General features: G+C 41.8%; 1 protein-coding gene across 3 annotated transcripts in view; it reads left to right on the forward strand.

Moving 5' to 3' along the window:
• Positions 1-24,098, forward strand: part of BACH2 (BTB domain and CNC homolog 2) — a 220,543-nt gene that overhangs the window by 186,619 nt on the left and 9,826 nt on the right. For all 3 annotated transcript variants that reach the window (XM_044427665.1, XM_044427674.1, XM_044427656.1), the window contains 2 exons: positions 4,374-5,924; positions 23,443-23,649. In XM_044427665.1, the coding sequence (XP_044283600.1) occupies positions 4,374-5,924; positions 23,443-23,649 (1,758 nt within the window). The remainder of the gene's footprint in view (positions 1-4,373; positions 5,925-23,442; positions 23,650-24,098) is intronic.

The raw sequence follows: 24,098 nt of genomic DNA on the forward strand, positions 1-24,098 counted from the left end.
TATGCCCCTACTACACAAAGGAATGTAGGATTTGTACAAATAGTATAAGATTGTAGATTAATCCAAACCAGTTGGGGCACAGTGCTTGCATGTTTAATCAGAAAAAACTTCTTCAACTCCCAGCATCCCTCTAGCTAGGATTGTCAACTGAAGGGATGCTAGGAGCTTTAGGGATTTTTTTCCTGCCTAAATATGCATAGAATTGCACCCTTGAACATTTCTGGATTACAGCTGCTTTTAAGTATGATATTAAGCTCTTGCTTTGCATGCAGGAGGTCTAGAGTTCAGTCCCTGACATCCAGGTAGGTGTAAAACCCTGGAGAGCCACTTCTAGTCAGTGCTGACAGTACTGGACTAGGTAGAACCCCTGCAAGATGGCTTCCTGAGTATGACTGTTCAGAACGTGCTCTGCACAGCCATTTCCATGCATGTGGATGGTGGTGTTGGAGTGTCTCTACACATACAATGACTTCTCAGAACTGAGGTCATAGCATTCAGAATGACAGTTAGTAAAGAGACACATCTAAGGAAACTAGTGCCATGCTTGCTGATGCACCTTTCTGAGTGGACACCTCTTAGCTCCGAGATGCCAGGCTGAAATGTCTGCATGCTCTGCTTTAGGTGGGATTTTCACCAATTAGCATCCTTTGCATGTACGTTTTTCAAAACCACTATTTTACTTTCATCAGGAATGCAGCAGGATGTTGTTGTATCCATTATGGATTCTCTTGGTTATTGCTGTCACCGTAGCTCACTTAAAAGTTTCTACCACAAAGACTGGTGGGGAAGGAACATACTGAGATACAAGTAATGTATGCAGCTTTTAAATCTTCATCTTTAAAACGTGCAATATTTATAACCACTTTACAATCCCTGAATATCTGCTCCCTTGTCACAGTGAATTAAATACAAGCAATTCCAAAGGCAGCACGATGGTGGACCCACCATAAAGGCCAAATCAATATTTAGACAGCTTCAGGCTACTTCCAGAATCTGCCGACTTCTACACTTGCTGGCAAAGCCTTCCTTGCGTTCATCATGAAAGATGCTGTTTTATGTACTTGAAACATTAGCACTGATCTGAAATGCTTCTAAGACTCCTCCCGGAGGGTATCTCTTAAATTTGCAAGCATGCCGATTATAGTACTTCAAAATATAGCATCACTATCCAGTGCCTATTGTAAATGAGTGCTGTGTTGCTACTGATACAAGAATTGTGTAGGTACAAATAATCCATACTGATTCAGTCATTTTACCATCTCTGCTTGGTTTTCCCCTCTTGGATTTTTATCATGTGTTTTTAAATCTTACCATGTCAGCACCACCATGCAATATCTTCCAGAGGAAGACATGAGCAGCGGATGTTTGGAATGCTGCAGTTTTGGGGACCTGAAAGTCTTGACTCAGCTTGGGAGAAAAATGCACTGTGGAATGTTCTGAGTCAGTGAAATGTCTTTTATTTTGCCTAGACTTCATTGGAAAAAGTAATGGGCAAAAACATTTAAGCAGAGCTTAGGCAAGACTGCACTTCTTTTGCAGGTCTCCCACCTAGTGGTTGTATTAGGGCACTGCCAAGACAATGGTGGTGGAGAAGTTGTTTGGAATCTTTACTTGAGCTAAGTCCAGAGGAGGAGAAACCTGGTATCATTATTCATGGCAGTGATGGCCGCGGGCTTCTGAGGGTGCTTAACCAAGGCACCCTCAGTGGGCCGCTTCCCCAGTGAGTCTCCCCCTCACCCCCAGCCATTCTTGCTTCTCATCCTTTCCCCATCATTGCTACCATGCTGCCTGCATGACAGGCAGAGAGGCAAGGAGCGTGTATTGCTTCTCCACCACTGTCGGAGCCAGAGCAAGGGGCAGATGAGCAAGCAGGGATGCTATGCAGTGTGGACCTTTGGCAGGTGTCTGTTCGTGCTCACCCTTGGCAGCACCTGAGCGCTCAAAGTGGGCAAGGTGATGAGTGATCTGCAAACCACCACAGCTGGTTGTTACTACAAATAAAGTCATTCGGAAGGTCATGTAAAGGGGGAATGTTATATTTCAGCTTCCATATTTCATATCTGAGTTCAATGGTCTAATCCCAGGTAATTCACAAAATGCACACTTATTCTGAAAGAACTATTCACTCCAGTCATGCATTAACCAGTAGTGTATTGATGTAATGGACTCTATGTATGTATGAATAAAATACATATGTAACTTAAAATTTTCTTGGCCACCTTTCAGGGTAGAAATGCTCCCAAGGCAGGATATAGCAATAAAACATGCAGAACCAATAAAATATTAAGAGCAGTTTAAAAAGTTTAAAATGGCATCAATAAAAGAACAAAACCAGCACTGAAAAAAAAGCTACAGCTGCAATCGTATTAGAAAAAGGGCAGAATAAATAAAATTTTCAAGGCCTTCTCACAAAAGCCTGCAGAGAGAGAGCGTGTCTAAATTCTGATGGCAACCTGTTCCAGAGATGTGGGACAACTGCAAACAAAGACTCTCTCATCCACCTAACTGTTCAGCCTCCCATTAGCAAGTTTTGATAGCCACCCTTCGCACTACTTTTCTATGAGATGTGCAGCATAGTTGTGTCATAAGACAATAACAAATCCCAAAGTTCGTTATGATATAAACTGCCAACAGAATTGGACTGAAATGCAAATGTTAAGGGCTAGATCCAAGATCTCATAAAAGGACTTTCACCTGTGCAGGGAACCAATGCAGCCCTAGGGAAAATGGGAGTCCCTCAGCTTGTGGTCGTGACACTGGAAAACTGGTAGCTTCTCAGCATTTAGAAAACATGGAATGACAGAACATTTGAATGAAGGATATTGTTTGGCAGGGGGAGCAATTTTCCTTTTTTTTTTTTTTTTAAGCCTCTAAAAATGTGGTAGGCCTCTCAGGTTCTAAATCACAACAATCCAGATATCTGTATTATTAATTACTAATTAATACTAAATTGTCTCTTTGGGATAATTGTAACCTGGTCCTTATAACAATTTTCTTATTTCAATTAACTGGCATTTAAGATTTTAGATGCTCAGCTGTATCTGAAGTTTTGCCATGTGGAGAAACTCTCTTCTGTAACTTGCAACTATATGGTTAAGCTTGGCATTGCCCCCCCTTCGTAGCAGCAATAAAATCTGGGAAAGCAGAGGTGTGTTAATACTGTGTTTAGCTTTGTGGTTGGAGGTCATCGCTGGCCTCCCCATGTGGTTGCAGAAGCCGTGAAGTAATATGAGGTTTTGACTCACTGCAGTTTGTCTGCTCATCTGAATCTACTCAGAAATTCTAGCAGTTGAGGGATGGTATTGTGCAAAATTCTCTGAAGCACTCCTATGGTTACTGCTTCCTGCGTTTCTGCTTATATTACTTGCTATGGCTGAACTCCATACGCTTCCCCAAGAATCCTAGATTTTTTGTAAGCACTGCTTAGTAGTTATGCTATTCTTATGGTGGGGATTTCATCCTGTATATCCTAAAGCTAAAGTTTATTTAAAAACACTGAAATACTAAATCCCGTTTCTTTGAAAACCTATCTCAGTCTTCTACACCTGGGCGCCCCTCACAAGATGTACTGAACTATAGCTCCCATCACCGCCAACCAGCATGATGGTGATGGGAGCTGTAGTCCAGAAAATACATATGTAGGCACCATTTTGAGAGAAGCTGCAGGAGACTTCCAGAGCAGGGGAGCAGGTTTAGTATTTGACATGGCTTTATTTATTTATTTATATTCTGCCTTTTTTCCTGGGGAAAAACAAAGACGGCGTGCAGATTCTTCCCACATTTTATTGTCACAACAACAGCCCTCTGATGTAGACTGGGCTGAGAGTCATTGACTGACCCGAAGTCCCCCAGTGTGATTCATGGTTAATTAGGGAACAGAGACTGGATATCCCAAGTCCCAGTCCTACATTCTAGCCTTTAGAACACACTGGCTTTCTAAGCGCCGCACCACACTAGCTCTGTAATTTATTCTAAATACAGAGTGAGCTCAGCCTAGTTTGTAAAAATACTGTGAAATTGGTAGGATTATGCACCCACTGAAAACGTACCAGCATCCATGAAATTATTCTGCATTGGTAACATTCAGCATTGGAATGAATGCCATTTTGCAAGTGCCAAAGACCTCATTGCTTGTTGAGTCATTTATTGGAAGTAATGTTAAGATCACCCTATAATATGAAGTATATACACAGCAGTGGGACAGACAGCATAAATTACTGGAAGGGGCTTCACTGCTGACTTAATGAAAGATTAACTAGTACACTGTGGTATTTGTGGACATTAGAGCTGTCAGGTTACCTAACTACACTTGAGAGACTTGGGACAATAGCAGTGCTGATGGTAATGCTGGTAATTTCCCTGTTTTTTTGCAGGTCACTGCCAGGGGATTTGGTCCATTGTTACAGTTTGCCTACACTGCTAAGCTGTTACTCAGCAGAGAAAACATACAAGAGGTCATCCACTGTGCAGAATTCCTGCGCATGCACAACCTGGAGGATTCCTGCTTCAGTTTCCTTCAAACACAACTGCTGAACAACGAAGATGGCCTATTCCTGTGCAAGAAGGATACCACCTATCAACGGATGCATGAAGATGAGAACTCTGAGGGAGAAGAAGAAGAAGAGACTATGGAGTCGGAGACATCCAAGATATCTTGCCCAAGAGAGAGAACACACCCAGAGCCCTTTAACTTTGACTCTACTAGTTCAGGAGCTGACAAGGAGGAAGGGATGCTGCCCGACTCGGACATAGTGAACGACGGCAAGGATAGTTTGGATAAGGAAGCAGTAACACGGTACCCCAGATACAAGAAATACCAGCTGGCTTGTACCAAGAATGTCTACAACACATCACACATTAGTACCTCAGGTTTCGCAAGCACATTCAGTGAAGAAAGTTCTGGTGATGGCCTCAAGCCAGAGCTTGCTGTAGGGCAGATTAAAAGTGAGCCTAGAAGTGAGGAGAATGATGAAGAAAACATCACGCTTTGCCTCTCTGGAGACGAACCTGACATCAGGGATAAAGAAGGGGATGTTGAAATGGACCGAAAGCAGCCAAGTCCCAGTGGAGCTGATGGGCTTAAAAGCAGTTCCTCCCCTTCCTGCCTAAGGTCTTTCTTCAACCGAACAAAAAGCGTAGACTTAGTTGGCTTTCCCAGTACTTCCCAACAGCACTTTGCCAGGAGTCCAGTGTGCCCTTTTGACAAGGGGACAACTCAGGGTGACCACAAAACTGATTATGTCCCTATCCCGGGGAACTATGGACTCTCCCAAGCCGTTCAGAAGGGTGCTTCCAATTTTACAGTGGGATCGCCTCTCAGGGGTCCTGGCTTTGCTGAAGGCCTCTGTAAGCAGGAAGGTGAGGCGGACAGGAGGAGTGTTATATTCTCTTCAAACGTTTGTGACCAACTAAACACTTCGGTGCATTCATATTCTGGCGTGAGCAGCTTGGACAAAGATCTCACCGAGACTGTGCCAAAGGGTCTGTGGGCAGGAAGCAGCCAATCTCTTCCCAGCTGCCAGACCTATTCTCACATTACACAGACAGCTGATCACTTACCAGGACGGATGCGGCCCAACACCAGCTGCCCAGTGCCAATAAAAGTTTGCCCTCGGTCTCCTCCTCTAGAAACCAGAACAAGGACCTCCAGTTCATGTTCCTCCTACTCTTATGCGGAGGATGGCAGTGGTGGTTCTCCCTGCAGCCTCCCTCTGTGTGAGTTTTCATCTTCCCCCTGTTCCCAAGGAGCTCGATTCCTGGCCGCTGAGCATCAGGAGCCGAGCATGATGGGAGATGGAATGTACAACCAAGTCAGACCCCAGATAAAATGTGAGCCCTCCTATGGAACAAACTCTAGCGATGAGTCTGGATCGTTCTCTGAAGCAGACAGTGAGTCATGTCCTGTGCAAGACAGAGGACATGAGGTAGGGATTTGTGATAAGTACACCTGTTAACACCTGCTTGTGATCCATTCAATAAGCCCACTGTTTTCTCCAATGGCCTTCTTGGGTAGAATAGCCAGTTTTATTCCCGACTCCCTTTTCTGTGTGTGTGAGACTTTGCCCTCAGGTTAATAAATAAAAAATACAGAAAATATGTGCAAGGCAGTAAGCCGCTGTAGTATAAAAACCAGCAGACTTCTGCTGACAGTCGATTAGGAAATTGGGAGCATCTTGTAAACATGCCGGCTTTGCCCTGCTGCTCCTCCCATGCATGGGAATTCTGTTCCCACCAATTCCTTTCAGTTTCAGGCCTACAGTAATTAGCAGTAGGTCTTGTACCAGCATTTCCACTAACTTTATTTATATTTTTATATCCCACCTTTCTTCCAAAAAATATTTTTGACACACAAGGTTAATAATATCCAAATTAAAAAGCATAACATATGAGAGCATAACATAAACCCAATTAAACACAATTGAATATGAATGGGCGAGGGGTGGGGATAAGCAGCACCAACCAGTTTAAAACGTCTTCTGACACAGATCAGCCAAAATTTTAAAAGGTTCCTATACCACCAAGAATGCCTTCTTTTCTATTTTCACCAGATGTGCTTTGGATAGTGATGGGACCAAGAGAAAGATCCTAAAATGCAGCTGTATTCTTATGCATAGGAGAAGCGATCCTTCAGGTTGCCTGATCCCCAACCGTATAAGGCTTTATGGGTCATAACTTGTACTTTAAGTTCTGGCCAGAAACAGACTGGCAACCAGTGAAGCTGGCTGTACCAAGTTCACAAAAAACAGTGAAGCTGTTGCACCTGTAACCAGCCCGGTGAGCTGTGTGGCTGTAGTGTTCTGAACTTGCTGCTGTTTCTAGAAGCTGTTCCATGCAGGGTATATATAAGTTGTCCAAAGTGAATGTAACTATGGCATGTATGACTAGCCTTATCAGGCATTTAGTTAGATTACCATATCAGGTCACCCTTTGTAAATCTGCTTTGACTGAAAATCTGCTTTGATGCTAACTGGTTCACAAAAATTCAGGAACAAATTTAATACTGACCATAGGCAGGTGCAAAACTAAGCAGCAGAGGAAAGGTCCGTGCAAGCAGAAGGATGAGGAACAGAGAGTGGTGTCCATGTCTGGAAACAGCCAGCAATCTAACCATAGTTGAAGGTTACCATTGTTCAGTGATGTTAAACTGCCAGCCATGGATGGAGGCCATTTAGAGCCTTATTTGGTGATGAGATGGTTAGAGTGTTGGACCAGGGAGTTACAGGTCCAGGTTCTAGTCCCTACTTGGTCATGAAGCTTAGTGGGTGACTTTCGGCCAATCATTCTCAGCCTAACTTGCCTCACAGGGTTGTTGTGATGAGGATAAAATGGAGCTTTGTGAGCCATCTTGTGTTTTTCACAAGAGGATAAAGGGATATCAATGAAATGTAATAATTATTAATATTAATGATAAATCTGGAGCAGTCTGCTACTCCAAACACCCTACCAAGGTACCCAACTAATCCTGTTTTAAAAAAACAAACCATTTTCTTAGTGGCAACTGGGATTATTGTGAGATAGTTTTCTGTTCAATGGTTTAGTGTACTGGGGCTGAGACACAGTGTTTTAGAAAGGTTACTTGCCACAGGTCATGCTTTCCATGGCAGCTATTCTGCGGTGCTACTCTGGACAGTTTCTTGACGTTCTGGCCCAAAATGTTTGCATACCCTTGATTCAGAGAAAGCAAGAAATGGGCTACAGAGTCAATAATGCAGAAACGTATCTATGTTCACCAAGCACAACCAGATCAAAAATCCAGATCCCTAGAGATTTAATCTATACCTTATCAGCTCATGCTGTCTTGAATCTCATCTCTTTCCTAGCCCAAAGCCATATGACCGTCCAACAATTAACTGATTGTGCTTCTCATCCGTAACAGCAATGCTGCCACATTCAGTAAAATGTTCTTGCTAATAGGCAAACAATTTCACACTAGGGAAAATTGAGCTAGGGTCTAAAAAGAAAGCTGTAAGGGGCGTATATAATGATGATGCATTTGCGCAGACTTTTAGCCAATCTGTTCTTGTTCTTATCAGTGGGAAACTCATGGCCTTTCCAGACAGTTCACTGAGGAATAAAGACATAGTTGCTTGTTCATTGTGGGGATTGAGACAGCCTCCCTCAAGGAAGCTTTTGGTTTCAAAATAGTGCATATTTTGGCACTTAGCTGCAATATATTTTCACTGGGAAAAAATTATGCTTTTCTCAGCGGGGTCATTGCAGTTTGGAGTAGAAAATGAAAAATGGCATTTTGGCTGCAAACACCCCCAGCCCATTATCTAGTGGCTGAGATCCCATGAACTGTGCTTTAAAGAACAGAAGCCCCTTCCCACGCCATAACTCATGGCACACTACCTTTGAAACAGGCTATGTCTTTCTTTTTCTTTTTACATAACTTGTTAGGTTGCCCTCCTATACCTGCTCACCTCAGAAGCAGGTAAGCCTTAGTGAACATAGTGGGAATTCTGAGTACTGGGAATTCCAGTGCAATACCTGGAATTGCACTGATCACTTATAAACTTGTGCACACTTATTTTGGGATAATTTCCCATTGGTTTCTGTAGGTCATTTCTGAATAGTCTTTATGAGTACAATGAAAGAGGCTAAGCACTTTCCAACACTACCATTCCACATGCACCCATTTCAGGTACACACATATTCCTTTTTTTCCAGGGTGGAGCTGGGACATAAATAAATTAACTGGCAATCACATTCTTTTGAGAACTTCTTTCTTGAACTATTTTCTTCCCTGCTCCATGCTTGAATGCACATATCCTATCTAAGAACAAGTTGTTATTCTCTCCTCTCCAACACATACTATGAGCAGTAAGAATATCACAGAGTTGTTGCTAGATCAGGGTTAGCAGACGAATTATAGTAAAGGACACGTCTGGCTTGTGGGGTGGGGGCTTTGCATCTGTCTGTGTTTTAATGTTCCAGTGAAGTTCACAAAAAACAGTGTTAAAGTTTCATTTAGCTTGTGCCAGCACTACTTTTAGTGAACTTTTTGTATGCAGGCTTGGAGATTAAAAAGAACATTAATTTCTTACCTGCGTCAAGTATATTAAGCCACAGATACAGATGTTCTAAGTGTTCATGTTTAAATCTGAATAATGGGATTAATGCATATGCATTTTTTTCCATAAGAAAAGCAGAATGACTGAATGTAAGAAAAAAGCATTGGGCTTGTTCACACATAATAGTGACAAACCACGAGTTAGTTAATTAACCCATGACTTGCCAGGATATGTGCCACCACCATTTTGAATATGCAGCCTCAAATTAGAGGTTATTTCTTGATGCGTTAAACCCAGATACCATGGGTTACTCATGAGTTTAAAAATCCACAGTAAAATAATTGTGGATTAAAGGTAAAGGTTTCCCCTTGACGTTACGTCCAGTCATGCCTGACTCTAGGGGGCAGTGCTCATCTCCGTTTCCTAGCCGAGGGAGCCAGCGTTTGTCCACAGACAGTCTCCGTGGTCATGTGGCCGGCATGACAAAACACCAAAGTGCACGGAACGCTGTTATCTGCCCACCGAAGTGGTACCTTTTTATCTACTTGCATTTGCATGCTTTCGAACTGCAAGGTTGGCAGGAGGTGGGTCAGAGTATGGGAGCTCACCCCATTGTGCACATTCGAACTGGCGACCTTTTGATCAACCAGCCCAGCAGCACAGCGGTTTAAACCACTGCGCTACCTGCAGTCCTAGCTGTATTTAATTCACAAACAATGGTGTCTGAAGTTGCACATCACAAAAGAACTTCCGATTGGAATAATTGGAGAGTACACAGGAGAGTATATATTCAAAATGAGGATTGTATGCAATAGTGGCAAACTGCGGATTAATTCGCCCAAGATGCTGTTGCATGTGAATCATGTGACAAAGAGGGAGCAATGCTTTTGCAGGGCTTTGCTCAGATGTGGTCAACCACTCCCGTTCTCTTTTCCATTCTTTATCATTTGGTCCATGGCTTTTTTCAGTATGTAGAAAGAAGTACAAGAATAGCTCTATGCAGCTGCAGCCTGTGATAATTTTGCATAATATAGATTTCAGGAGGTTTAGCAACCTGTGGGCCTCAACCTAACTTTAAAAGCCCTCTGCATGGATCAGTTCAGACCTCTTGTAAAAGCAACCTTTCCTGGCAGCCAGCTGCATGGAAAGGGAGAAGGAGAGCAAGAACAGGGTTCACCCACTCATCTGGCTCTCATCCTGCCCACCACTGGCTTCAGTCTGATCACCCCCATGTGCCAAATTCCTAATGAGGGAATGCAGCCCTAGATTAGAGGAAGAAAAAGACATGAAATAGAGGGAGAAGTGGCAGAAAGGAGGTGTTTGTGATGTTACTAATCTGTGTTTATTTGTCATGAAAGCAAGCTCTTAACTCACAAGGTGAAGCTCTGCTCCTGAGCAGCAGTGATCTGACATTACACTAAAATATGCAACAAGTAGTAACTTAAGAATATGGCGTCACTTGGTGTTCCAAAGTATATATTGGCTATGTTAAAATTAATTGTGCAGGAGAGAGACAGAAGCACAGACTTTATTTCTTCTTTGGGGAAGGGTGGGAACAGCGTGTACCTATTTAGGCCTCCTGGAACTAGTAATTCAGAAAGCAGTTTGAGAATCACATGAGAGAATACAAGAAATTCTAGACTAGAAGAATCCTCTCTCTGGCATTTTACTCCAGGGATGTGTAATGTGTGGCTTTCCAGAGGTTTCTGGACTGCAACTGCAGAAGGAAGCCACCCCGAGGCTTATGCGAATGGGGCAGCATACAAGAATTCCAAATAAATAAATAAACTCCCATGATCCTTCATTAGGGCAATGCTGCCTGGAGTCAGTGGGAGCTGATGTCCAAGAACATCTTAGAGGTCTACACATTGCCTACCACTGGAGTAAAGTGCCACAGGAGAAAGATTCTTCTAGACTATAATTTCTTATTAGGAAGTACTACAGTTTCTTCTGGAGTCTAAATATATAGATGCTGTATTCATCCTCCCCAAAGTGTTAAAGCCCATGAGGTGGTCCCCCTCTACACTGTTAATTTAATGTGTACCATATGTCAGTCTTCTCTCATGGTTCTTGAACTGTGATTTTTCAGACAGCTTTCTGAACTACAAGAGTTCCAGGAGGCCTAAACAACAAAGTATGAGTGTTCTCATGCTTCCCACACCTATCCCACTCCTGTTTTACTCTGTGCAGGAGATTTCTTACAGACAACCCATTTTTTTTTTTTTTTTAGTTTTCTTTTAATGTGGACCATAGTCAAGCATACAATCCTACTTGCCTTGACATTTCTGAAAGAAGATGGATCTCGTTCATGGAAAACGTAACATTATACAATAGACATGTAAGCTCTGTGTGTGTGTGTGCACGCGTGTGCATAAAAAAGACTGTAGCCAACAAATGTGACACACACACACACAAGATGCCCAGTACTGCCAGGTGGGCAAAAATTGTAACATCCACTTTTTAACTGAATTTCAGGCTTTTTAAATATACAGGGTGGGCAGAACCTCATACAGTGGACAAATTGAAGGAGTTCCTCTCACAAGCATTTATCCACCTCGATGCTAACTGAAATTTGTGTCACAATGTCAAGGACAGGTTCCAGGAATGTTGCAATGTTGAAGGAGGACATTTCAAGCACCCAAGAGACTAAACATGACCAGATGAGTACGACATACCTTCTTTGGCCCACCCTGTACTTGGATCACATCCCAGAGTAGTATTAGTACTCAGTAAATGCCCTGATGTCCATTTCTGAGCCCAGTGACCCTGTGTGAATTGGCATGGCAGTAAATAGGTGAAAAGCTTTGTTTTTGCTTCTGTGTTTTTCCTTTAGGCTGAATAAGCCCTTTGCAGAAATAATTGTTAATTTAAAAGATTCTAACTCACCTTTTCAGGTGCGCTGCACACACAAAGCAGCTTATAATATTACAGAAAGAACATGCAAGTTCAGATAAATGCAAGCAGACAATCGCCGCTGCTGCTCATGATTTTCAAATGCCAAACACAGACTGAATACAGGTGTCATCAGGCTTTGTTCATTTTTAAGCCAGCAGCAATGAGGCCATGCACATCTCCTTTGGAGTGGCATTCCACTGGTGTGGGGCCACCACCAAAAAAGAATTATCCCTAGTCTCCTCCTGCCTAATGGCTTTTGCAGGTGGGCCAGAGGTTCAGGTCTCTGAGGCTGATCATAATGCTTGGTGAAGGTGGTCCTTCAGATAAGGTGGTGTCAAAGGCCAACGCCAAGACTTTGAATTGGTCCTAGAAGCCAACTAACTTAGCTTTCCCCACCCTTGTGCCTTCCAGACCCATTTGGACTGCAACATCCAGAATTCCCCTTCAATGGCCCAGCTGGATGGGAATTGTGGGAGTTGCATTCCAAATGCCTCTGAAGGCCATGAGGCCGGGTATGGCTGATGCAAACAGTACAAAACAGAAGTAATGCAATCCAAGTGCTAGTTCCCACAATCAGTCTAGCTCTCACATTCCACGCAGGTTGCCATTTCCAAATTGTCCTCAAGGACAACCCCATGTCAAACACATTAACTTGGAGTCCCACAGCGAGCAGGTGGTTGGACACAGTGGCCTTATTTTTGTTTGTTTAGTCACAAAGTCATGCCTGACCCATCAAGATTCCATGGATTACATTCCTCCAGGCTCTCCTGTCCTCCACCATCCCTCAAAGTTCTCCCAAGCCCACACCCACTGCCCCAGTGACTCCATCTAACCACCTCAACCTCAGCCATCCCCTTTTGCCATCAATAGTTCCCAGCATCAGGGTCTTCTTCAGTCAGTTGTTCCTTCTCATTAGATGGCCAAAATGTTTGAGTTTCATTTTATTGGCCCCTTCCCACTCTGCTGTGATGCTGTGATTCTAATCTAATTTGGACATAACCAATGCACTGCTAGGCCAGTGTTCTCTAGATAGAGCCACAGCTACTGAACTAAACTAGTAAAAAACTATCTTAGTATTATGATTCCACCTGTGCTGCTACAGGAGTACTCAGTCCAGGAGTATTCCCAGGAGCTCTTGGCCCTTCACAAGGAGTGTAACTCCATCTAGAGTCACATCTAACCCTGTATATAGGTGAACAGCTTTCCATTTTTTTCCCAGTATTTCCATTTTGTGTGGAATAAGTTGCAGCTTGGAACCTTCATCCATTCCAGTATTTTTCCTAGAAACTTATCTACATTTTTCATTGCCTTGCTGGGATTAGAAGGCAGAGGAGGGAGGGGAGAGAGAAAGTGCACTGTATGTCACCTGTATATAAATGGCACTTCAGCCAGCCCAAATCTTCAGATGACTTCTCCCAGTGGTTTCAGATGTTTGTCTGACAGTGTGGAGACTAGCTGGAAACTTGAGGAACCCCACATGTCCATGGCTAGTGGATGGAACAAATGTCTTCCAGCACCACCTTCTGGGCCTGCCCTCGCAGGATTGGAGCCACTGCAACACTGTGCTGCTAAATCCCATCCCAGGGAGACAGGCCAGAAGGATACCATGGTGAAGAAAATAAAGAAACATTTTATGTTTCTAATGTTTGCAAATTATACCAAGGGGCAGGGCCTGGCAGGAACTTGGTAATGTCTTTGCCAGCAAAGTTATATGCAAAGTAGAAGATCAGCAATATTTTCTTACCTCCTAACAGTTTATGGGTAAAAACCTTTGGTCAGAGAGACATAGGACAATGCAGTTACATTATGGGGCCAGGGTTTTCCTCCAGATGTAGTCAGCTGTTGGCATATGGTCACAATAGTCCCACCAGAAGACGAAGCGAAATTCAGGCAGCAGACTTTAGGTATCATTAAAAAGTAGCAGATTGCTGGTTGACATCATTTGTCTTTTTTTTTACTTTATCCTAACCACCAAAATATTTTTGGCAGATCTACATAATGTATAGTTGGCAAATTAATGCAAAATGTTCTTTTCTTACTTTTTCATTCTCCCTCAAAGGGTGATAAAATAAGAACAAGTGTGTAATGCAGAATAGGCATATGCTTTAAGTTTCAGATTCAGGAATCCAACTTCGTATAGCTATTAAACACAGTCTTTTGGAATAGTAAAAATAGGCACTCTTTGAGAAGGAAGTACTGAGATTTTAACTGATACAGAAGAAAATTTCGCCCATATTCACTAGCAAAATGTTTTCTATTTTTTTTCTAAATATACTTTTGCAACTTTAAAACAACTGGTTTGGTGTTTGTCTTTTTGTAATCCCATTGGACTGTTACGAGTAAAAACTAAATGTAATACCATTTAAAGGAAAAGACTTTATATAATAGATTAAGAAAGGACAGAAAGCATTAACCGGCTGTTTTCCAAGAACTGCCATTATCCAAGGGGAATTGAATTTCTCTTGTCTTCCATTTTATATTTAAGAGCATCTCCCTAACTGGGGTTGTTAAGTCCGTTTCAAAAGACATCTTTCTCAAAGGCAGTGCTGTGAAACAATTCAGCTGGCCTACTGAGAATGTTTGACAGCCTATCATGAGCTCTTGAATGACAGTTCAAAAGCATTTGTGTCTAGTTGCATTACAAATACCCACCAGTGTATATGTTGTGTAATAAGTGATGAAGAACTATGCAAACCTCAACTGGAACTTAACATTTAAAAAAATCCAGTTCATAATGTCTGAACACAGCTTAATTTGATTTGGCTTTCCTTTTATTTCATTTCAAGACTCCAGTTTTGATACTCCCAGCCAGATCCATTTTTATTCAGTGACTGTGTTCTCCTACTCCAGGCTTACCCCATGGAGTCCAAGGTCAGTGCCCACGAGGCTCTCCTGCCGCATCTCTTTGTGACTCCTTTTTCACATTGTTCCTCAGCCCCAGCGTGGCTTGCAACATGCAGCACCAGTCAAGACTCCACGTGGCTGCCATCTTAATTTCCCCGGAATACCTCTGGACACCTCCATCCTCCTGTAGGTCTAAAGGCAGTCTGAGGAAATCAAATATTAAATGACTGGATCCCCATGCTTTTTGCAGCATGGACAGCTGCCTAAAAGAAAAGTTAGAGGGGGGAAAGGGGAAAGTAGCCCTTTTCTCTGGCACCTGGTGAGGGTGGCAAGGGGAATGTAGAGGTGGTGGAAGGGGCTACAGACTGACTGCAGATTGTCAGTGGTGGAGAGGAAGAGGGGAGACAGGTGTGTATGAGATGGATGAATGGGATGCGTGCTTGCACTTGTGGATGCATGTGGATAGATTAACCGAAATAATGGAAGGTGCTATTTAAAAAGAGAGAAATTGACACCTTGATTTACCTGCATGAAATCAGATAGGTAGTTTGGTATTGGGGGGCTAAAATGCAAGATCAGCCTTGTATTCACTTTCTTGGGAAAGTTACTTGTCCTTTGTGACTATCCAACCCCAGCAAGGCAGCTGTTTCATAACAATTTATCAAATTTCCAAATTTGCATTTGGTACCAAAAAGGTTGGTTGCCCCACCCCATTCCTTTCAAAGCCATCTGTACTTAGGATGGCTAAGTGGTATTACTTGAGACAAGGATAACTTATTTCTTCCCGCATTCATTGACCATTTTGACTTATCTCTGAGAAGGGATATAACCAACTGAATCCAGGAGGTAGTTAATGCCCCTTTTGAAAGAACAGGATATTTGTTTGTTTGATTGATTGATTGATTTATATCCCACTTTTTCATTACAATGAACTCAAAGCAACTTACATCATTCTCTTCCTCCTGCTCTCTCTCATCCCCACAGCAACAGCCCTTTGAGGTAGTTTGGGCTGGGAGTCGGTGACTGTTCCAAAGTCACCCTGTTGGCTCCATGGCTGAGTGGAGACTAGAACTGGGATTGCCTGAGTCCCAGTCTCGTGTTCTTAACCACTACGCCACACTGACTCTTGAAGGCAGCAGTTATGAGGACACTCCTCAACAAACTATTTTTGGAACCCAGTGAAGCTTTTCCTTTTGGAGAAAAGTGGCGACTCAGCTCCACACACCCTTGGATCATGCTGATTATATTGATGTAGATCAATATCACTGCCAATGATTATATGGATGTACATTCTATGTATGTAGATTTCTGGCCTGGGAAGAAGTCTGGGGACATTCAGTTTAGATAGTGGCTCCACACTGGAGAGAAGCTCCCTTTGAAGACGACACAGAAACTTCACATTACAAAATGCGTCAGTGAGCTTCCTGGTAAATACTAGCCACAGGAGTACGTTCCTCGCTACTGTTAAAAGCACAGCTATCTTGCTGTGTGTTTCTGTGACCAGTCAAAGTGCTAGTTTTAAAATATAAAGCCCTTAATCCTGGGCCCCCAAGTACTTGAAGCGGTTGGCTCTTCCCATGCAAACATGCTGAAGCCTTAAGGGTGGTGACCAGGAAGAAAGGATCTTTTTTTGGTTTTGATGTAGATTACCCTCCGCCATTAAATCCCCTGATACCTTCTTACTACATTTAAATGCTAAATTAAAACTTTAAATCTGCACAGTGTCTTTAAGGGCATGATTTTGATCTTACCTGCTGAGCATTTTTGCACAGGCTGTTTTATTTGGCCATTTTCAATAGTGCTACATTGCTTTCATTATTCAGTGCTACTTTTATTTTTGTGCTCTGCTAATATTTGATTTCATACATTCATGCATTTATTTATTGATTGTATTTGTATGCCACCCCATAGCCCAGGGGCACTCTGGCAGCTCAGAAGAAAACAGGAATAACAACATAGCCATAAAACCATATTAAAACTATAGTATCTAAAGCCACATAATATCAATTAATATAAAATACAAAACAGAGAGACAAATAACCAGCAATAAAACCACCAGCAAAATAACACGATAAAACCATTGTTTCCCCTAAAAGCAAGTACTAAATAAAAAAGTCTTTAGCTGGTGGAAAAGCAGAATAATGAGGGTGCCAGTCACACCTCTTTAGGGAGGGAATTCCAGAGACAAGGTACATTAATGAAGAAGACCCTTTTTCTCACCAGTTCCTCCTCACTTCATTTGGCGTGGTGGGGAGCTCATGAAGAAGGGCCTCAATTGAAGATCTAAGTGGTCTGGTAGGGAAATATGGAGACTGGCATTCCTTCCAATATCTCAGTCCCAAGCCACTGAGCGCTTTAAAGGCATGAGCACTTCAAACTGGGCTTGGGCAATAACAGGCGGCAAATGCAGTTGGTGAGGATTGGCATGATGTGCGCTCTAGGACCGGTCCTTGTTTGTAGCTGCACTGCTCTGTTTTGGATGAATTAAAGTGCCCAGACCATCTTCAAAGGCAGCCCCACATGGAGCGCATTACAGTAATCCAGGCAAAAGGTTACCAGTTTGTGGATAAGGAAGGCAAGGCTCTGCTTGTTCAAGTAGGAACATAATTGAAAGATCAGCCTGAACTGCTGTATTACAACATTTTGTCTTTTTAATTAGTATTTGTGTATTGCTTTGTTTAAAACAGAAAAGCAGGATAAAAATGGACTACATATCAAAAATATACACCTGTATGGGTATGATTTACACTTGTAAACCAGCTGTGTGGTTGCAGCAATTTCAGGCCCTCTATTGCAAACCCTTCTTCTGCAGGCCTGGCATGTATCTTCAATGCTGAAAGCACTCAGGTTGTGTGCAGAGTTGTTCAGCCTAGGCAGCTTGCATTTATTATCTGATAGTCCTTGTTGTAGTACAACTAGTCAGGCACATGGATAGTTACAGGTAGAAGTTAACCTCCAAAGTCTTATCACTGTTGAAGAAGTCGCTTATTTCACCTGAAAAGTTTTTTCCCCACTTGCTGTGAAACCTGCACAGAAAAACACTTGAACCGTGATCGTTGTTTCATACAAGGAAGTAGTTGCTTGATTATTGTGGTGTACAAAGGGCATCAGGAAGCATTTGTAGCCCAGTGGGGCAGTACATGCTTTGGATGCAAAAAGTCCCGGGTTTGGTCCCAAGCATCTCCAAGTAGGACTAGGCAAAGTCCTGCCTGAAACCTGGAGAGATGCTGTCGGTCAGTGTCAATCCTAGCTGGCTATATGGATCAATGGTTTGAATTAGTATGAGAGAGCTTTCTGTGTTTCTCTATTTCTAGCATATATGTCCCAGGGGCTGGCTGCTGTTGGAGCCCTTCTGTGTGTATGTTGCAATGCTCACAACAAATAGGCATCATTTTTTGGAAAGGACAGTCGCAAGCTTCTGGAAATTCTGGGCCATTGTCGTGCAGTGATGCGCAGAAGGAGAAATCCGCAGCTCCTTGAATGAGTCCTGTTTCATACTTTTAAAGTTTGTCAAAAGGGTAGCCGCCACTGTGATGTGTCATCCGTTATGCAGCTCTCTATGAATAGCAGTGACATTAGAAGTGGGGAGGCCAATAGACTTACCTAGACTCGCAATATTTATGAGTTGCATCCTCCTAAGAAGGAGGCTACTCGGCTGTGAATTTAAATAAGAAAAATATCTGGAGGCATAAATGCACAGCTATTAATTGTGTAGCTATTTAAATATAAAACATCAACACTTAAATAATTCTTTTCTGTAGGCAGTTGCTTGTGGCTTATTAGAACACCATACTGAAAGTAGAATGCTTCTGGATTTTTTTCAGCTTGAAACATCTCAAATCATTTGTTAGATGTTGTTTACTGTCTACAAGATCTAAACTGGCCAAAGTTTATTTTTCAAGCATACTCTTTATTTCGACTTCATTCATCTTACTTCAAGGTCTTTTAATGTTTGACAGATTCTTGAAAATACCAAATTAGTCCAAGTATATAAATGGACATACTCACCAAGCAGAGAATCCAGTCTATAACCAAACTAAAGTCAACCACAGTACTACATCTTTTGTCCAATTCTGGCTATATTAAGTGCCTACCCCAGGTAAATTAAACATTTTTCACCTGGCACATCTCACTTGTGCCAGCATCTTAGTATGAAGCAGGAAACATTCCACCTTAACAATTAGATGGTTCTCTTGGCATTTGCATATATTCACGTGTCTTTCTTATTATGTTGTTACTTGTTCATTTCAGAGGAACTAAGAGAGAGATAGAAAGAAAGTAAAGGCCAGCAGAGAATAGAACCTCCCACTTTCATCTCCTAACATGCTCAGCCATCCCTGACTCTTGTCTCCATTCGTATCTCCTACCCAGCAGTCAGTTGATGTAGTTTCCTGTGATGTCTCTATCACACCCTTCTTTTCATTGAACACTTCCAGCCACCTAGGAGACTTCCCTATCCCCTTCCAGTTGACCGAATGTTCAGTGGCTATTGAGTAGATTCAGTTCTCACAGTATTTTTGTTGGGGAGGGGTTTCCTTCAGATATTTTTCTAAAGACATCTGTTGTATTTCTGCAAATTTGGGGTTCCCTGAAGCTTTTCCAGGTAAAGCTTTATAAGTATCAGTGCCCTGATAATGAGTTCAGCATCAGTTGGAGTAATACTATTTTGTGAATGTGCACTTTGCTGCTTCGAAATATGAAGAGTCTTTATTGAGATTTGGAGAGGAAGTGATGCATTCCATCTTTATCTCCTATGTAAACATTTCAAGAGGCTAAGGTGCCATAGTTTTCATAAGAACATAAGCCATGCTGGATCAGACCAAAGGTCCATTTTGTCCACCATTCTGTAGACGGGGTGGCAAACCAGCTGCCCACAGGATCCCTCAAGCAGGATGGGTGCAAGACCTCCTCCTGCCCAAGCTCCTCAGCCAGTGGTGTATACAGGCATGTGACCTCTGGTAAAAGAGGTAGCACATAGCCAGCAGGGCTAGTAGCCACTGATAGCCCCTTCTCTCTCATTGCAGCCCCCTCCCCCCCCCACACACACACCCACACCTTCACAGGAAGAACATTAGGACAGACATATCATCAAATTGCCGGTCATAAAGGTTCCATTGAACCTGCTTGCAAAGGGTAAGATTGCAGACACACTAAATTTGGCTATTCAAGCATTCCATTGCTGCTATGAATGGTTTACAAAAAGGTGGTGGCTATAATGGGGAGCAGAGATGATGCATTCCTTTCTTGAGGTCTTTATCTGTGGATGAGTGTACAATATAAAGGACAACACATTCTGTGGTCAGTACCTCCATCTTCAAAGCTATATGACTAGTTCCCACTTCCTGTGAGATTTTCTTTTACTAGTCTACACCTTGCTAGACAAATGTTTTGTGGAAAGTGTTAACCCATAGTTCTGACCCATAGACATTACAGATGTTCCATTAGCACATTCTTCTTTAATAATTGGGGTAGCCCAACATTATGGTTTCTGAGATAAACCAAATGACACAAAATGATAAACCATATGCATAGGCTTATGCTTAGCCCACTGTAGTCCTGTTGGACTTGGCGGTGGGGTGGGGGACGTTTATATGCACTTAGTCACATTCTAAGTGCTATGTTTGTGGACCAAAGGGTATAAAAAAAGAAATCAAACATTCTTCCAGTCCTTGTCACTAGCTGGTAGCCCAGCCCAGATCATCATATCTAAGGTCAGGTTCTGTGTACATAAAGCACTGTTTTCTCTGACTGGTTTCTCTTATGTTCACACAGTAAACTGACCTCTGCTGTTATGTGTTTGGATAAGGTCCATCATTGATCTTCACTGGTCAGGTGTGAGGGTACAAGTTCCAAAGCCCAGAATGTGTGAAAACAGATGCTCGTTTCACATGACAGGGTATGAAAATGATGTCATAGGCCAAAGCATGTAGCATTTTTCTGCATGGAGAATGCCAAAGTATATGCAACTCGTACAATATTTTCTGCCCAAAACAGGCAGAAAGATTTCTGTGAATTTCTAGAATTGCCCATGCAGTTCTAATTTTTATTTGCATGTACTCAGTAGACTTGGATGCAAGGTCTAAGCATCTGTATTTAAATATCAAAAGAATCTTCTCTAGGAAGCCTGTGTATTATCACGAGGATTTCCCTTTTCTGCTACCCACATCTAAGCATAACCATTTTATCGGTATGAAGCTTAAATGCCTGCTGCCCCCATCTGGCCACCCTGCACATTGACATAAGCAAAAGCGCCCACAAGACCTTCCAACATAGTTAGCTGTATTATTTATGAAAGAACAAAAGATGTTGGATCATGGAAATGAGTTGGTTCCATTTACCAGGCACAAATCAGCTTAATAAAACCAGTCTAACATTCTTTTCTCAGCAATAGCCATCTAAATGTATCAGAGGTATCAGATTTTAAAGACAATGTTCCATCATTTGATACTCCAAAGAGTACTGCTTTTGGACATGATGTTGCAGTTAATAACCATCTTCCATGAATTTGTCTATTCTGATTGTCTGTTTTATTATTTATTTAATCAATCAATTTCTATACCATCTAATAGCTGTATCTTTCTGGGAAGTTTACAACAGCATCAAAGCTGTAAACTAGGGGCAACCATCAGATCTTGTGGTATTGAAAGTTGAAATTTAGGGTTAGGACGAGGTTTTATGCTTTGCTTGAAGAAGTACTTCTTTATGTCTGTACGGACCCAGCTACAAATCACCTCCATTAGCTAATTCAAAATTCTAATCTGATAAAAGCTGTGTGAATAGAATTTTTTCTTCACACCATTCATAATTTTACATAATTATGCAGCTTTTTCCTGTAAACTAGAACAGTGACCATAGCAATTTGTATAAGAAAGAGGCTACTCAGGCATTGATCGTTTTCATTGCCCTTTTCCGTGCTTCTTTCTGGTTCTAAAGTATCCCTCGTGAGATACCAAGCTGTACACAGTATTCGAAATGCAGGCGCCCTGTATGTTTTTGTTACCATGTTATGATACTTGCTATTTTATTTTCATTCCCAAATATTCTGTTCATTTTTGTCATCACCATAACATACACAGTTGGCATGTTTGGTAAGCTGTTTGTCCACACTCCCACAGTTGAGGTACTAACCTGCTTAGATGCATGAACTGGACAGAAATGATGATGAATATTCCTTGGATTGATGTGCCATCTTCCAAGGGCAGATTCACACAACGTGCCAAGCTACCCTGAGAATAAGCTACACAGTGTGAATTGTTTGTGTCACTCATCCAATAGTTAATTGGGGTTACCATGGCTTGTTCTCTTCCTCAGTCCTCCAGTCAGTATCCCAGTGTCCTTTGCTGCTGAAACAGTTTTTACTCCCACTTCCTGCTCTGATTGCTACCCCTTTTCATTTGCCACTTTTTTTCAGAGTCACAAAAATAAGCAATTGAGGTTGTTTCACTGTTTACTAGAAAATTATGCAATGGTATTCATAACTGTTTTAAAGGCTCTTTTAGTCTTTCATGAGTGTGTACTTCAGGCCATCCCACATAAGGTGGCCATACCTGGTCAACTTCCTCGTATGTTTCAAAAAGAGCACTAAACTGGATGGCATAACATGCATGAACATTGACGAGGTGAGGTTGCATATAGAGTAATTTGTTCAGAGTTGCCAAGGACCAATTTGCCAAGTTGTCAGTTGAAAAGCACCGAAAATGTAGTGGAGAGTGGCAAAAGTATCTACATCAAAGTGGATTAACTATAACTTCCCCTTAACAATGTTATCCTCTAGATTATAAGTGTTGAACTGACACTTCTCGGTGCCTTCCAACTCTTGTTCATGCATTTAGACTCTTGTTTTGGGTGTTCTTAATGCAGCTCTAAATCAAATACCCTTTAGGCACGTTTTGTCTCTGTGTGTCATGCAAGATACTTGGCCAACTGTTTTCAAAATAACAGAGAGGAATAGAAGCACAATTTCTCTATCAAAATAAAAGAATTATCAATAAAAGAATGGTTTGCCCCCTGAAGATATTTTTGGCACTCTTGAAGGCTGAGTAAGGCTGTTTACTAGGGTTTTTTTAAAATCTTGTAATTTATGTTTTTATTGTAAAGCATCATGAGTCTATTTTACCATAGAAGGGCAGGCTATAAATGTCTAAATAAACAAAACAGATTCTGAATATTTGCACCAGAATGCCACTAAAGTGCTCATATAACAATAATGGTCTGTTTGTTAATATGTTATTTTCTAAGGTTTATTTGCTGCCTGTTGAATTGGATTCTTGTATGGCTCCTAAGAGATATAACCTTATTACAGACTACAAAACAGTTTCAGGTTTAGGATTTAGAGCAAGATCTTCCTCTATAAACATTATGCATGCTCTGATCTCACAAGCAGAGTTTGTATTTTGAGGAACTGAGTCAATTTGCTGTGTAAAAAAATCTGATTTGGTTTTTTTAGAGGTTGCATTGATGTTTTTAATTATATTAAATAATGTACAGTGGTGAAGATGAATTTCTTAAATTTAACAGGCACCCCATATGTCCTAGAATGCAGCGAATATTGATGAAGTTATCAGTCTTCTGTTTGAATAAAATGCACATTGGCCTAAGGAGCCTATGGAGCCTATTAGCAAAGCAAACTGCATTTTAAGCAAATTAAATTAAATTAAGCAAACTGCATCTTCCTTTCTTTTTTCCCCAGGTGAAGCTTCCATTTCCTGTAGATCAAATCACAGATCTTCCAAGGAATGATTTCCAGATGATGATTAAGATGCACAAATTAACCTCAGAGCAATTAGAATTTATCCATGATGTTCGGCGGCGCAGTAAAAATCGGATTGCAGCTCAGCGCTGCCGTAAGAGAAAACTGGACTGTATTCAGAATTTAGAATGTGAAATCCGCAAGTTGGTGAGTGTAGTACAACACAAACTCCACTGAATTACTGTCTTTAATTGTTTTTTTGTCCTGCCTTACCTCCATGATAGAACTGAAGTTTCCATACATAGGGTGACTAAATAGTCTCGATTCAGCTGAAAGTACTTTAAACCCAGGCCTACTTAGTTCTGGCAGGGTTGCTGTCTCAAGTGCCATCAACTTATATAGGGTAAGTTCTCCCCTATATAAATGTTAGCCCTGAGTTTGTTTCTTGGTCATGTTGGCTTCCCTCATCCCTGAAGAATACACACATGTTGAAACAAGAATCCTGTAGAATTTGAGGATCCCCATCAAAGTCTGTGCTGCCCCAGAGATACCACGCTTACCTTCCCAAATGGCACTCTTTCTCTGTAAAAGTAATTAAATTCAAGGCCTCACCACTCAGCTAGTGTGAAATCAGGTTTTCCTCCTACATCCACTGT

This window comes from Varanus komodoensis, unplaced genomic scaffold (assembly GCF_004798865.1).
Source record: "Varanus komodoensis strain SLA01 unplaced genomic scaffold, ASM479886v1 scaffold1, whole genome shotgun sequence".
Taxonomy (NCBI): domain Eukaryota; kingdom Metazoa; phylum Chordata; class Lepidosauria; order Squamata; family Varanidae; genus Varanus; species Varanus komodoensis.